The sequence below is a fragment of the Dama dama genome, chromosome 4, assembly GCF_033118175.1.
Source record: "Dama dama isolate Ldn47 chromosome 4, ASM3311817v1, whole genome shotgun sequence".
NCBI classification, from domain to species: domain Eukaryota; kingdom Metazoa; phylum Chordata; class Mammalia; order Artiodactyla; family Cervidae; genus Dama; species Dama dama.
This window is the reverse complement of record NC_083684.1, coordinates 7,809,536-7,823,897: the sequence shown is the minus strand read 5'-3', so window position 1 is coordinate 7,823,897 and position 14,362 is coordinate 7,809,536. Positions and strand designations below refer to the sequence as shown.

Here is a 14,362-nt window from a genome sequence, read left to right as displayed (position 1 = left end):
CAGAGCCCCCAACTTCCCGGTGTGAGCCGGCTTGGAGACAGGGCCCCCAGCTTCCCGGGGTGAGCCGGCTTGGAGACAGGCCCCCCTCGCCTCCCACCCCAGGGCTTCCTGCTGGAGCCCTCGCTCACTCGCAGCTCCGACTGGCAGGTACCCCTGCAGGAGGTGAGCTCTCCCCATGAGCAGGCAGGGACGGGGAGGGGCCTCCGCGTGGGGCAGCCTGCGGCAGTGCGGGCACCGTTATAGCCAGGTCACCAGGCGACGGGCCGAGGGGCTGCTGTCCCCAGGGCCCGGTCCACGACGACCAGGACAGCAGCACGGGCGCCTGGCCTCTGCTCAACCCCAGCCCTGTGTGAGCCCCACTCAGCTCTGTCCGAGCGGGCAGGCCCAGGCCCCCGTGAGCGAGGAAGGAGGCAGGATGGGCCACAATGCGCTCTGCTGCCATCTGCATGCCTCCTGCTTGTGCACATGCTCATGAAACGCGTCCGGGCCCCTCCCGTGTGCAGACACGCCTCTGCCCTCATGGCGTGTGACGAGGGCCGTGAGAAGGTCTGGGGGTACCGGGTGCTGTAGTGACACAGATAGGGATCTGGCCGGCCCGGAGGAGCAGAGAAGCAGGTAGTGTACTGACAGACATGCCTTCACGGAGTCACGGGGCATCAGGCCAAGATCCCGACCTGGTCACCTCACTTCTCTGAGCCAGTTTCTGCTTTGTTAAGGGGAGATGCAGCAGAATGCACGCCTGAAGGGCTGCTGTGGACACGGTGAGGCCCAGTACAGGCTGGGAACCGAGTGAGCACGAGGCGCACGTCTGCCCTCAGCATCTCTAGCAACTCCCCACCCTGTCAGCAGGCCGTGCAAACTGCCAACAGGAAGACGTCAGGGAAACGCAACCGACTCTGCTTTGGCCACCTCCGGAGGAGGAAAAACAGACGCACGTCCTGGGAGAGATCTTGGCTACCGACGATGCCCCAGGTGAGGCGTGGTGGGGTGTGCGTGTGAAAACAAGGGCCCTGGCCTGGCCACCTCGGCGATGGCAGGGAGAGAGGGTGCTGGAACTGACAGATGGGGCCTGGCCCCAAGCTCCCAACATGAACTGGGGCGGGTCCACACCGAGGTTCTCAGTCAGACACGAGCATCAGTTGCTGGGGGCCTGTGGGGAACCCAGGCCACAAGGCCCCACGGGAGAGAGCAGCTCGCGCAGGCCCAGGCTACAGCCCAGGCAGCCGGGTGGTTAAGAGCTCCGGCGGCCCTGACGGTGGCCCTGGTGTGCGTGGCTGCCTCGGGGGACTCTGTGGGGTGGGTGGACGTCGGCCTTTCTAGGTGAGATGCTGATCAGTTCTCGAGCTCAAGGAGAGACGTGCTGAGGCAAGTGGCCGGCCCCTCCCGGGAGCCCCAGCCCTGTCCAGGGGAAGGTGGCTCCCCCCTCCTTCCCTTCGTGAAGCCGCCTCTGGGCCCGCCTTTTCCTGCTTTGGGAAACAAGCCGCCCCTCTGGGCAGCCTTCTGCCCCGTGCTCTAGTTATGGTGCAGCCCCGGGTCCTCACCTTCCTATCAGTGGAGGGAATTCAGACAGAGATAGACTGCAAACCCTCCCAGCACAAACCTGTCTTCCTAGAGCATGGGGTGGCGGCCTTACCCCAAGGAGGCGCCCCCGGCGTGATGCTGGGCCTGAGACCGCAGGGCCCTAGCCGTGCATGGCAGCACTCTGCTGCCAAGGGCTCCCTGGTGCCCACGGCCGGGGCCTCTGCTGTGCCGTGGGGGGTGGGAGCCCCCGTCCCCGGGGCGTGTGGCTGCAGGCCTGGTTGCGCCTTGCTGGCCACAGCTCATTTGTTCCCGCCCCTCATTTTCTTTCCCAAGCCCCGCAGGAGGCCACGGGGTCCGCCAGGGAGAGCAGAGAGGACCAGCCGTGAGGCCTGCAGCGGGAGGGCCTGCAGCGGGAGGGCCCGCATGTCCTCACCTGGGCCATCGAGTGGTGGCCCGCCTCGCCTCTCCATGTGGGGTGGGCCCTCCACAGGCGGAACTGAGCTCCTGGCCGCTGTCTCGCCCCTCGGTGCTTCAGGCTGGCGCCCGACCTGACCATGTGATCCGACCGTACAGAAACACTCAGAACTGACGCGCAGGGTGGCGGGGTTGTTTTTGTTTGTTTTGGAGAGTGGATGGAATGAAAATTGGAGTGAAATAAAAACTGAGGCAAGGATATGAGAAGGAAAAACAAGCCCCATTCTTACAGAAGACTGTCCACTTTTGAGCAGGCCGCATTAGTATTCCAGGCAGTGGAGTCAGGACCACACAGAGTCAGGGCTAGAAGGGACTTAACACAATCCAGCCCAAACTTCATTCCTTTTTAGGGAGGAAAATGGAGGTGACATGGAACTGGTTCCAAACTGGGAAAGGAGTACGTCAAGGCTGTATATTGTCACCCTGCTTATTTAACTCATATGCAGAATACATCATGAGAAATGCCAGGCTGAATGAAGCACAAGCTGGAATCAAGATTGCCGGGAGAAATATCAATAACCTCAGATATGCAGATGACACCACCCTTACAGCAAACAACAAAGAGGAACTAAAGAGCCTCTTGATGAAAGTGAAAGAGGAGAGTGAAAAAGTTGGCTTAAAACTCAACATTCAGAAAACTAAGATCATGGCATCCGGTCCCATCACTTCATGGGAAGTAGGCAGGGAAACAGTGGAAACAGTGGCTGACTTTATTTTTCTGGGCTCCAAAATCACTGCAGATAGTGACTGCAGCCATGAAACTAAAAGACAGTTACTCCTTGGAAGGAAAGTTATGACCAACCTAGATAAACATATTAAAAAGCAGAGACATTACTTTGCCAACAAAGGTCCGTCTAGTCAAGGCTATGGTTTTTCCAGTGGTCATGTATGGATGTGAGAGTTGGACTATAAAGAAAGCCAAGCACTGAAGAATTGATGCTTTTGAACTGTGGTGTTGGAGAAGACTCTTGAGAGTCCCTTGGACTGCAAGGAGATCCAACAAGTCCATCCTAAAGGAGGTCAGTCCTGGGTGTTTATTGGAAGGACTGATGTTGAGGCTGAAACTCCAATACTCTGGCCACCTGATGTGAAGAACTGACTCATTTGAAAAGACTGATGCTGGGAGGGATTGAGGGCAGGAGGAGAAGGGGATGACAGAGGATGAGATGGTTGGATGGCATCACCGACTCGATGGACATGAGTTTGAGTAAGCTCCCGGAGTTGGTGATGGATAGGGAGGCCTGGCGTGCTGCAGTCCATGGGGTCACAAAGAGTCGGACACGACTGAGCGACTGAACTGAACTGAGCCTGAGCACGTTGCGGGGAGGAGAGCAGAGGTGGGAAGGAGCCTCAGCCTTACCATGGAGTGGGGGCAGCACGGGGCAGAGGCTGTCCTCCTGCTCGCCACTGGGCGGCTGCCACATCATCTGGGCTGTCCCGCCACGGCTCACTGCTTTGGGATGGGGCCCAGGGGGTTCAGCAGACCTGGGGCAGCCCGGGGGGCAGGTCAGAGCCAAGTGCATCCAGCCTGGATAGAGCAGTACCCCTCCCAGCGGCACTCTCACTGAGGTGAGTGAGGGCAGACCTCGTGTGGGGTTTAGATGATCTGGAATCTGACAGACCCAGCTTCCAAAGCTGGCTCCTGGCAAGTTATCTCCTTCATGCTTGAGCTTCCTCTCATGTCACACGGGGGATGATGAAACTACTCCTGGACCACCAGGCAGATTCCTGAAGACAAAGGGTGCGATGCACTCTGACCAGCTCCATGACTCCATAAACTGGTTTCTGCCTCTCCTTCTCCCAGACAGGGTTCAGCACACAGCAGCCCCCATGGTTTCCAAAGGAAGCCAGCGCGGGGGTGTCAGACAGGCCACCCCTGCCTCTCTAAGCTGCTCTCAGATGAAGGCAACAAGGGGGAGCCCTCGTTTCTGGGGCAGACACAGAGGGACGGCCCATTTCCAGCAGCAGGCCTTCCCTCCTGGGGGCACAATTTGCCCCTAAAGGCTGAGGGTGATGGACAGGTTGTGAGGAAGAGCTAAGCACAGACAGGGAGCCTTCCTCGGCCTCCTGAAACAGCAGTTGGCAGGGCAGGTGGAGACACCCTGCCCTCCGTGCAGGTCAGAGCAGCCCAGGTCCCTGGGGAGGAGGGGCACCTGACCTTCCTTCCAGACCTCTTCTGAAACTTAAGACTTTTTTTTCAATCCCACATATTTTTGTTTAAAATAGATTTTCAACTTTTAGAGCAGTTTTAGGTTTGCAGCGATACTGAGCAGAACCTAACAGAGGTTTCGCACGCACCTCCTGGCCCCGCACACACACAGCCTCCCCTCACCGGTCTTCGTCACCACGGCAGTGCGCCTGTTACGGTCAGTGTACCTGCACTGAGACACATCACCTCTGAAGCCCACAGCTGATGCCAGGGCTCACTCCGGGCACGTGTGTGATGACACGTACCTGCCGTGACCTGTAGCGGATCTGAAATGCAGGTGGGGAGGCAGCTGTGCTTGAGGCTGGGGTGGGGATGGGAACCATGGGGAACGTGGACAGGACCTGTCTGTCGTCCGGGGGCTCACGGGCAGAGCCTGCCCGGGCAGCTGTGGGCTCGGGAGGTGGCTGACACTGGCACCTTCGGGCAGGGAAAGAGCGGCCCTGCCGCCCGCGGATCCCGCAGAAAGCTCTGCACATGTGCCCACGTTCCAGACTGTGGGATCAGGGTCGCATTTTCACCTAAAAACAAGTCATTGGATCGCTAGCTGATGGGAGGATTTCTACTCCAGTGCCAAGAATATTAATTTGACACCTGCAAAATTGTTTCTGACAAAAGGATTTTCAGATCAAGGCTGCGAGGAGCAGGCGGTACTGAGGGAGCAGCCACTTATCCTGAATTAGGAGAAGCAAAGACAACCGAGGATCCTGGAGGGGTGTGGACTGCCGAGCTGTCCCTGGAAGGGGGCAGGGGGAGGCGGGCAGAGAAACAAGGGCCCGTGAGACACCCCAGGGAGGCCACGTGCCGGGGGCTGGGGAACGTGGTGGCGGCGGAGCTGGGGCTCTGAGGCTTGGCCTCTCCCTGCGGCCAGCTCTTGCATCATGAACACCTGGTACACTCTGTCCCCCAGGGCCAGTGCCTCTCCCCCAGGGTGACGGGTATGCGGGTTTATCACCATCACACTAGGAGAGGAAAACATCTGCGACACAGACCATAGATGGGATGTCCTGGATAAACAGAGCTCCTGTAAATCAGTCGGAAGAGTGGACAACGGATCAGGGCGCTGAGGGAGAGCTTTTCCAAAGCCCCACAGCCCTCTCCACACCAGACTGCACAGTCTTCTCGAGAAATTGTAGCACGAGAGAAAAAGGCCAGGTGATGGGGGGGATGATACGTTGACCAAGCATGAGCTTGGGGGCCACAGAGGGGAAACACAGGCACAGAGGCGCAGCGACTGTGCGCTCTGGGGACAGGCAGACTTGGTTTAGGCCCCATCACTCCCTAGGAGTGTGCCGACTACTTCACCTCCCTAGCCTTATTTTCTGAATTGCCAAATGGAAATAATAACAGCATTCTCCTGCAGAAGAACTGTCGAGGGTTCTCTGGATACCACAGGGAAGGTGTCTAAGCACATTCCCTGACACTGGGATGACTTCAGACAAGCTGGCGGTTATTAACGGGCTAATCCGGGTGTTGAGCCACCTAGGCTGAGTGTACAGCCCTGCGTGGGGCAGGCCGTGGTTACGTTCTATTAGTGAGGGGCCTCCCCCCACCCCGGTCTGGCTGTGGGCTGATCTGACTGAATGGGCTTTCAGGGTCTTGTACCCCTGGAGGTCCAATCTGAGATCAGGGGCGTGCCTGAAAATAACTGGGGAAACCTCCCAGAGGGCACTTTTTGGACACCCTGGAACGGAAGCTCGCTCCAGGAGAAGAGGGACTTTGTCTCATTCATGGTTGCATTTCCACTGTCAAGTACACAGGACACCCTCAAGGTCACTGGATTCACCAGGGACAGGATTCTGGGGAAGAACCAGGACGTGGCAGGGTCACGACTCAGCAGTGACACTGGGTTCCCAAATCCCTCCCCAGGAGAGAGATGGGACAGCAGGGACTCTGAACTGCTGCTAACAGCAGCGCTGCCTGCCCACACCACCCCCGGCAACTGTCCCCAAGAGCAGCTGCAGCCTCTCCCCACTGGAGGCCCACAAGATGCGCCCCAAAACCCGAAAACATTTGGCATCTCAGCAAATCGAGTTTCCACAGCCGCAACCTGAACAGAGCTGTTTAATGGACTGCATCTCCTCCGGCTCCCTTTAAATGCACACGCACACAAAAACCAACCGCGGGTGAAGAAGGCTGGATGGGATTAAACAACTCAATTTAAAGGACTGAAAACTCAGCTGCTTCCACTGAAGTCCTGGGGAAGGAACCAATCAGCGAAGTTCTTCTCTCCCTTTCTGTACTGAAATGAGGGCTGTGAGTGTGCAGCGAGTCAGTCCTAACTCACGCAGAACCGGGCCATGTCCACCTGGGCCTCGCACTGCAGCGGCGGGGGTGGGGGGAGGCGGGGTGTCTGTGTGTGTGTATGTGCACTGCAGTGGCAGGGGGGGCGGGGGTAGGCAGTGTGTGTGCGCGCACACACGGGTGCATGGTGGACAGGCAGGAGGGGTACTGAGCAGAGGCCCAGACCATCTGCTTTGAGTTTAAGAAAACGTGGAGGACCTGAGAGGACCTGGAGGTGGACACTTGCCTGTCTGAATCTCTCTGTGGCTCAGGGTCAGGGAAGCAAAGTCAGGTTGCAGGCCGGCTCCCCGGGACCCCACACAAGCCAGGGTCCAGCCCAGGAGAGACTGAGACACCTCCTGCATGGGAAGATATGGGCCAGGTCCCGCTCCCTTTTCCCCAGCCCCTGTCCCCTCCTGCTCGGCGCTGGGAGGTCTGCAGATGCGAGTGCCTACTGCCTCATGGGGCCCAGAGGAGGGCAGGAGAGGGGTGGGTCAGGGCCAGGGCCGCCAACATCCAGCACAAAGCTCGGAGTGGGCATGGGTGGAGGGCAGGGATGCCCCCCAGAAGGCAATGCCCGGCTGCAAGCCCTGCTCCTCGGCCGGGAGGCGGGGCGTCCGACCAAGAAGGCCCCCGAGCAGGACGCCGCTGGCATGGTGTGGGGAGGCTGAGGGCGCAGCCCTTGCCCACCCCACTGGGGGTCACTCCCGCTGCCTGGGAGGGGGCCAGCCTCTCCCTTTAGCTTGTGGTGACCCCCAACAAAAGCAAAGACTCAGGGTCCAAGTTCAAACTGGAGGCCAGAAAGGAGTCAGCTGAAAGGGATCACAACTGGTGCTCCGAGGGCTCAGCTGGTGCCCGGCACAGCGCTCGGTGTTTCTGGAGACATTTCTCACACCCTTCTGTGCTGTCACTACCCCACTGGATGGAGAAAGGAAACCGAGACGCAGGGTCGGGCAGCGAGGCAGCCGGAGCTCGCCCTTGGGCTTCCTGCCGACACTCCCCACGGCCTCCCGGGGGCCGGGGGCTCCCTGCTCGACTGGCTTCCTCGCCACGGCTAGACCCGGCGCTTGTCAGAAGGGCCAGCAGAGCAAGAGCCTTTATCTCCAGAGGGCAGGAGACAAAGCTTTCTCCCTGACGGCTGCTCCTCGCCAAACAGGAGCAATGGGGGGGAGTTTAGGGGTGCTGGCTTAAGAGAACACAGCAAAGTAAGTCCCTCTGAGCTACACCGTGCCCTCAGCAGGGGAGGCCGGCGGCCAGAGCCCGGAGGAGGATGGGGACCTACCTCGTCAGACTCGTCCGACAGCGTCTGCAGGAGCACGGGGAACAGGCTGTCCGTGTGCCGCGACATCTGCGGGGAGGGGCCGTGTGAGCCGCGGCAGGGGCCTCCCACCCCAGGGCCCCGCCAGGCGCGGCAGGCCCTGCAGATCACCCAGGAGCGCCGCTCCGGCCGGGGGCTCACCTTGCGGGGCGTCTTGATGTACAGGTGGTAGAGCCACTTGAGGACGGCGATCCTGGTCATCATGCCGATGGCCGTGTCGCTGAGGTGGCAGTTCAGCACCTGCACGATCCCGTCCAGGTGGAGGGTGACTGGGGCCCTCTCTGCGCTGCGGGAAAGACCAGGAGGGAGCTGGCCTGAGGCCCACAGGCCCCGCACCCCCACCCGGGGTGCCGGGGTGCTGCTCTGCCAGGTGGGAGCGCGGACACCCACGCTGTGGCAGGACGGCCAGTCTGCTGGGCAGCTACCCGCAGCCCCCTTTCTAGCAGCGGGCTGCACCAGAAAAGGTGCAGAAGGGCGGACACGGGACCAGCGGACCTCGTAGCTGAAAGGCAGTTGAGCGCCCAGAGCCTGTCAATGAAACAAAACCTCCCTGCCCAAAGAGTCCAGGGAAAGGCCCCAGGGACGCCCCTAAGTAACACAGGCCCTGCCCCAGGCACCCGAAGCCCACTTCTCCAACAAGGACCCATGGCGCTTCAACCGGTCACATGCAGGGCCCTCGGCACAGCGGCCGGCCTGGGTGAGGGGCCTTCAGAGCCGCCTCTGAAGTTGTTAACGTTCTCATCTGAGGCAGGAAGGAGGTGACAGGCTCAGCCTGTAGATCGGAGCTTGCTCAGAATGCCTGCGCTCTAGGGCGGGGTGCAGGCTCCCTGCTCCCCTGGCCTGAAGCCTTGCTGGTCTCCAGGCAGAGAAAAGTCCTGCCAAGCAGCCCCGGGAAGACTGGGTGCCGCTGGAACAGACCCTTAGCCCTCTGCCCAAAGTGGGGTCCCCAGACAGAGGCCGGGATGGGGCCCTTAAGGACAGGGGCCCTTAAGGTGTTGGGAGGGGCTCCCTTCCCATCTGACGCAGGACGCCATTGCCTGCCTGGACAAAACGGTCTTCCGTGGTATTTCCAGACTGCTCAATTATTCATTTGTGTCAGGAACTCAATGCCTATGCTTTCCCAATTCGCCTGCAGCCTCTCTGAAGCTTGTTTGATGTGAACTCCTAAAGGGCAGGGTTCTGAGCTCTGTTAAGTGCTAAATGGAAGTGCTATTTAACATGGTTTGATGATTCCCCATGGAGCTCGTTTTGGGGGCATGAGCGGGCACTTCTAGCCTCTGGTGGCCGGGGGGCTGTACGTGTGAGGGATGTGGCCCAGCAGACTGAGCCTTGGGGTGGGGCTGCCGCTGAGGCTCCCCAAGAGCCATGTGGCTGCAAGTGCTGGGGTCTTCTGAGGACAGCCAAGCATCTGAGTTCTTCAGCAGCCTGGACAGATGGAGAAACTCACGCACAGACAGACAAGTCCAGGGTGGCAAAGGCGGGCTCTCAGACAGTCTCAGCCACCCAGGAACCCGCTGCTCTTCACCTCTCTCTCTTTCTCACTATCTACTAGAAATATAATGCAAGTCACACATGGAATATTATGTTTTTTGGTTTTACATTAAAAAGTATACAGAAACAGGTGAAATTAAATTTAACAATATATTTTAAGTAACCCAATATACCCCAAGGGCTTCCCAAGTGGTACAGTGGTAAAGAATCCGCCTGCCAATGCAGTAGGTGCAGGAGACACAGGTTTGGTCCCTGGGTCGGGAAGATCCCCTGGAGAAGTAAATGGCAACCCACTCCCATGGGTTGCCTGGGAAATTCCATGGACAGAGGAGCCTGGAGGGCAAGAGTCGGACACAACTGAGCATGCACTCATGCAATACGCCCCAAATGTCATTTCAACATGTGATCAACATAAAAGTCGACGCGGAGATTAGTAACAGACTGTGCACTCTCTTCAGTGCCCTGAGTCTTTTAAACCCGCCTGTCTCCTGCCTTCCGCGCCCTCGGCTCAGACAGGCCACGGTGTGCGCAGCGGTCACGAGGGGCAGAGGCGCCTGTGTGGACGGTGCAGCTCTGCGGCACCATCCAGGCTGCCCGTGCATTCCCTCTCCTCTGACAATTTCCTGACGTCCCTCTCCCTGTCTGACCTCGGGTCCTGCTGTGCCCCATCGCACCAGCCTCCTCCTGGGCTCCTTCAGGCGTGCTCTGTGAGCTCTCCTTGGGTGGGCAGGATCCCACGGCTGGAGACACTCCAGACACCTTCCTGGAGCCCGAGGTCTTAGTGAAATGAGCTTGGAAAGCAGTGGGGAATGATCGGAAGCCCCTTCCTGGCCCGGTGAGCCGAGGGCTCCAGAGAGGCCCTCTGCACAGCAGGAGGTGCACGAGGGCTCCCCCGCCTGGCAGGTCCTGCCGCTTCCTGGCTGAAACAGCCCTCGGGGGGAGGCCTGGCAGGTCCCTGGGACCCGGCCCAGCTGTGCCCCGAGCTGCTGGGGGCCGGGAGGCAGTGTGAGCCCAGCTCCCGCTCCACATGCAGCCCGGGCCCTGGGGGGTACATGACGCTTGGGGGTCGGGCTCTGACAGTGAGCAGTGACGACAGCGGTGTGCGCAAGACGACGCGCGCGCAGGTTCTGGGCAAGCACTGTGCTGGGCTCCGCGCTGAGCCGTGTTACTCCCAGTCTGCAGATGAGGCAGGCAGAGCAGGGAGGCGCTAGCTGACCTGTGCACACCATGTGGCTGCCAAGCGTGGACCCGGCGCTTTCTCGGCGTCTGAGCCCAGGGTGGCCCTGCCCACCGCACGGCTCTGCCTCCTGACGCGCTGCATGCACTCAAGCACCCCGGCAGCACTGTTTCTCTGGGAGAGGGACGCCGAGGAAGCTGCTGCTCATCTCGGGGGGAGGGGGGGCGGTGGGCCAAATCCCAGTGGCCCCAGGAAGCCAGGCTAGACAGCCCCTCGGGCAGCCGGGCTCCTTGACTGACAACAATCCTGAGGTGCTGCGGGCCAGCGAAACATGTCTACAGAGCACAGACACCGAGGGCCGGCTTGTGACTGCGCCTCCCTCGGGGCGCTGCCCTGGGGCCAGACAAGGAAGGAAGGTGTCGCGGGCTGGCCTGAGAGTGGGTGGCACCCTGTGTGCCCACAGTGGCCCTCCCCAGACAGGGGGCACCCCAGATTGACGGTGAGGTGGGCGTCGGCCTCAGCCAGTCAATACGCCCCTGGGTCCCTTTGGTGCGCGATGGGACACTACAGGACCTGCCTGAGGCCAGGAGGCCTGGTGCGTCCCCCCTCAGCTGGGGACGCTCTCCCTGGCTCCCACGTCCTTGGCTGGCTGGAGGTGAAGGGCCTGGGAGGCTGAACGGCCCAGGGCGCCACGGACGGGGAGAGCGGGTGATCCTGCCTCCGAGGGGCAGCTCTCAGCTACCCTGCCGGGGGACCGGCTGCACTGTTTGGGCTTGGCGTGAGCTCCATGCCAAGCCGGGGCTCTGGAACCTGGGCTCTTCCTAGCGCGGGCACGCTGCGCCCGGTGCTCAGCTCCTGAGCTGCTGGTCGGGAGCCAGAGGTGTGCAGCCTCCACCCTGGCTCACCCCACCCGGAGAACGGATCGGAGCTCAGTCACAGTTTAGAACACATTTCTGTGCTGGTTCCAGAGAGTCTAGCTACTCCTGGGTGCTTGTGAGTTATTTCATGTTGTCTGCAAAACCCTGTTCTCACTACGCACTTTCTCAGAAAGCATCTCATAACGAAGGTCATACGTGTACATGTACTATGACTTCCAAATGCGTGGTGCTTCTGTGGCTGTTAAAATACTGACTTCAGGCATAAGGGTTCTGATATCACTAACACATCCTGATAAAGCCCAGCACTTCTCCGTGGGAAGCAGCACTTTATTTCTGTAACATCTAACCCTTTATGGCACTCCTATGTTACAGCTCTAATCAAACTAGAACAAAGGTAAGTCTAAAAAAGGAACTGTTTCTGAATTCAGAGCTGTTTTTTTTTTAATAAAAGATCTCTGTCACATCTTTCCATCAGCAGGTGCTGAAAGTTGGGAAGCACTGATTTCTAGCTCTTTCTGCTTGCCCGCTGCAGCCAGCTACACTGTACTGAGGAGCACAGCATACTGCACTGGAGGCCTGTGCTGAGTGCCCCTGATGACAATGGTCCTCTAAAGCCGCACCTAGTCTCGTGCACAGGCCAGAACCCAGAGCTTCCAGCACACTGTCACCTTGCTGGCTGTCTGCCAGGCGGGGAGGGGTCCCGCTGCCCTTGGCGGGCCTTGGCGCGGTGGGAGCGGCCCCCCTGTGCAGGCAGTGCCCGGGGTGACTGTGCGTCGGAAACCCGCAGCCCGAGTTACGCTTCGCAGGGACCCTGCGAGAGGCCAGCGTGCCCGAGCTCAGCCCGCTTCAGGCAGCACCAACCGGCAGAGCAGGCACCCCAGCCTCCGTCCTCGGCTGCCGCCTCAGGCGGGAGGGCTGGGCTCAGGTCTCCCGGCTCGGGGGCCGCCCCCTCTCTGGTACAGCCGGTGACTCAGGTTGGCAGCTGCCACGAGGAAGCCTCTGTCTGAGGGAAACAGAGCGCCAGATAATGTGCTCTCCGTTGGCTTTTCAATTTCAAAGCCTGGTTCAGCATTCGCTGCTGAATGACGGGTATAAAGCAAGGCTTGGTCCCAGTCAGGGGTTCCTGGCCATAGCGCAGGAATCAGGGCCTCCTCTGGGCGGAGGAACCACTGTCTCCCCAGTGACGGGGGGAGCTGTGCCCCCCGCACAGGGCCGTCAGTCACGGCTGATCTCCGGTCCTCCTGGACTGCCCCCTCCCAGCGGCCTAGATTAGTGACGAGGCTCAACAGGCCTTCCTGCTGCTAGCTCTGCCCTGCGCCCACACCTGTCCTCTCTCACACTGCCGGAGGGGCTTCGAGACCACATGGCCCTCCCTGCCAGGGCCCTCTGATTTCCAGAGTGGCTCCTCAGCAGGGTGGGCCAGTCTGCCTGCATCTCCATTGAGACCTCTCCCCTGATTTCCAGCATCCCACATCCACAACCAGCCTCCATACCCGCTCCGGCGGGATGCCCAGAGCCGCCCTGAACTCTACTCTCAATGGGCCCACTCACATCCCTGTTCCTCCTCCTGCTCAGCTTGGGAAACGAAACCAGGATGCCCTGATCCGGCTCAACCCCGCATCTAGAAGTCTCTCTCCACTCATTTCCCCCCCTCACTCCATCCCATCCATTGGCCAATTCTGTCAATTCTACCTTCAAAACAGCTCCAGTCTATCAACTTTCTCCACATTCTGCCACCTCTTCAGTTTGAGCCTCCGTCCTGTCTAACCGCGACGTGGCAGTAAGCCCCTGACTGGTCTGCGCCCACCTTAGACCCTGCTAAATCCAGTCTCTACCGCAGCCCCGACCTCCTGTCCCTCCTCAGCCCTGATGTGGAGACAGCATTGCTACTGAGCTTGTGGGGTTGAAACGTAACCATCAGCAGAACCCGACAACGTGACCCAGAGTGCGGGGCACAGCCGGGCCTAGGAAGGTCTCCCCGAGCGCTCGAGGCGGGCAGCCGGTGCTCCAGTGAGCCTCAGTGGGGCACCAGCCGGGCCCGGGAAGGCCTCCCCAAGCGCTTGAGGTGGGCAGCCGGTGCTCCAGCGAGCCTCAGCGGGGCACCAGCGCTGGCCCTAAGGCCCCCTGAGCCCCTGCACAACCGTCACCACCCTTTCCCATAACTTCCTGCTTACGTCTCTGACCCCACAGTGGAAAACCTCAAGCTCAGGGACCACATCTTTTTCTTGGAAACTGCAGGGTTGAACACAGGCTCTGGATGTGTGACAACAAACTAAAAACAAATAAATGAATGGTGTTCATTGGCTTGCTCCAACAATGTGGGAGAGAGATCCTAGGAAGAGTCCATATTTACGGTCAGTACTCTGAAAACACCCCCAAGGTCCTGAGAGAGGAGTCAGTGAGAAAACAATGTGAACGGAGAGAAGAGCCTCCTCAGGGTCTGCAGAGAAGAGTCTCCTGGGGATAAGTACACATTTTCTCTTGTGAGTGACCTGTGCCCTCAGGGCCCATGCTCAGGCTTGGATTCAGAGGGAAGAACCCCATACAGGAGGAGCTGCATCCACTCCAGCCCCGCAGCCAGCCGTGCCCGACAAAGCGGGGCTGGGGGCCAGTCCAGGGGCTCAGGCAGTCCCTGCCCGGACCGTCATCCACCTGCAGAGCGTGGACAGTCCCTCCCGGGACCATCATCCACCTGCAGAGCGTGGACAGTCCCTCCTGGGACCGTCATCCGCCTGCAGAGCGTGGACAGTCCCTCCCAGGGCAGCCATCTCCCTGCCTGGCCTGCACTGCCCCCACGTGGAAGGCGGCGCCATTGCAGCCAGCCTCGGAGGACAGCTCCCACACCCCTGCGTGAGCACGCTCCGGCTCAGTCAATCACTGTATGTGCTCTGAGCTCCTTGAATGGCCTTCCCCCGAGAGGTGCATCGGCCTCACATTATCCTGTACAAGCAAACGGGGCTGGGCAAAGGCGTCCACGAGGTACCCCTGTGGTCACCGTGCGTTACCTAGTACAC

At 59.9% G+C, this 14,362-nt stretch overlaps 1 protein-coding gene across 1 annotated transcript in view; it reads right to left on the bottom strand.

The window, feature by feature from the left end:
* Positions 1–14,362, bottom strand: part of VAC14 (VAC14 component of PIKFYVE complex) — a 75,652-nt gene that overhangs the window by 45,482 nt on the left and 15,808 nt on the right. The window contains exons 11-12 of the mRNA XM_061137561.1: positions 7,944–8,088; positions 7,767–7,832 (exon numbers count right to left, since the gene is read on the bottom strand). Of these exons, the coding sequence (XP_060993544.1) occupies positions 7,767–7,832; positions 7,944–8,088 (211 nt within the window). The remainder of the gene's footprint in view (positions 1–7,766; positions 7,833–7,943; positions 8,089–14,362) is intronic.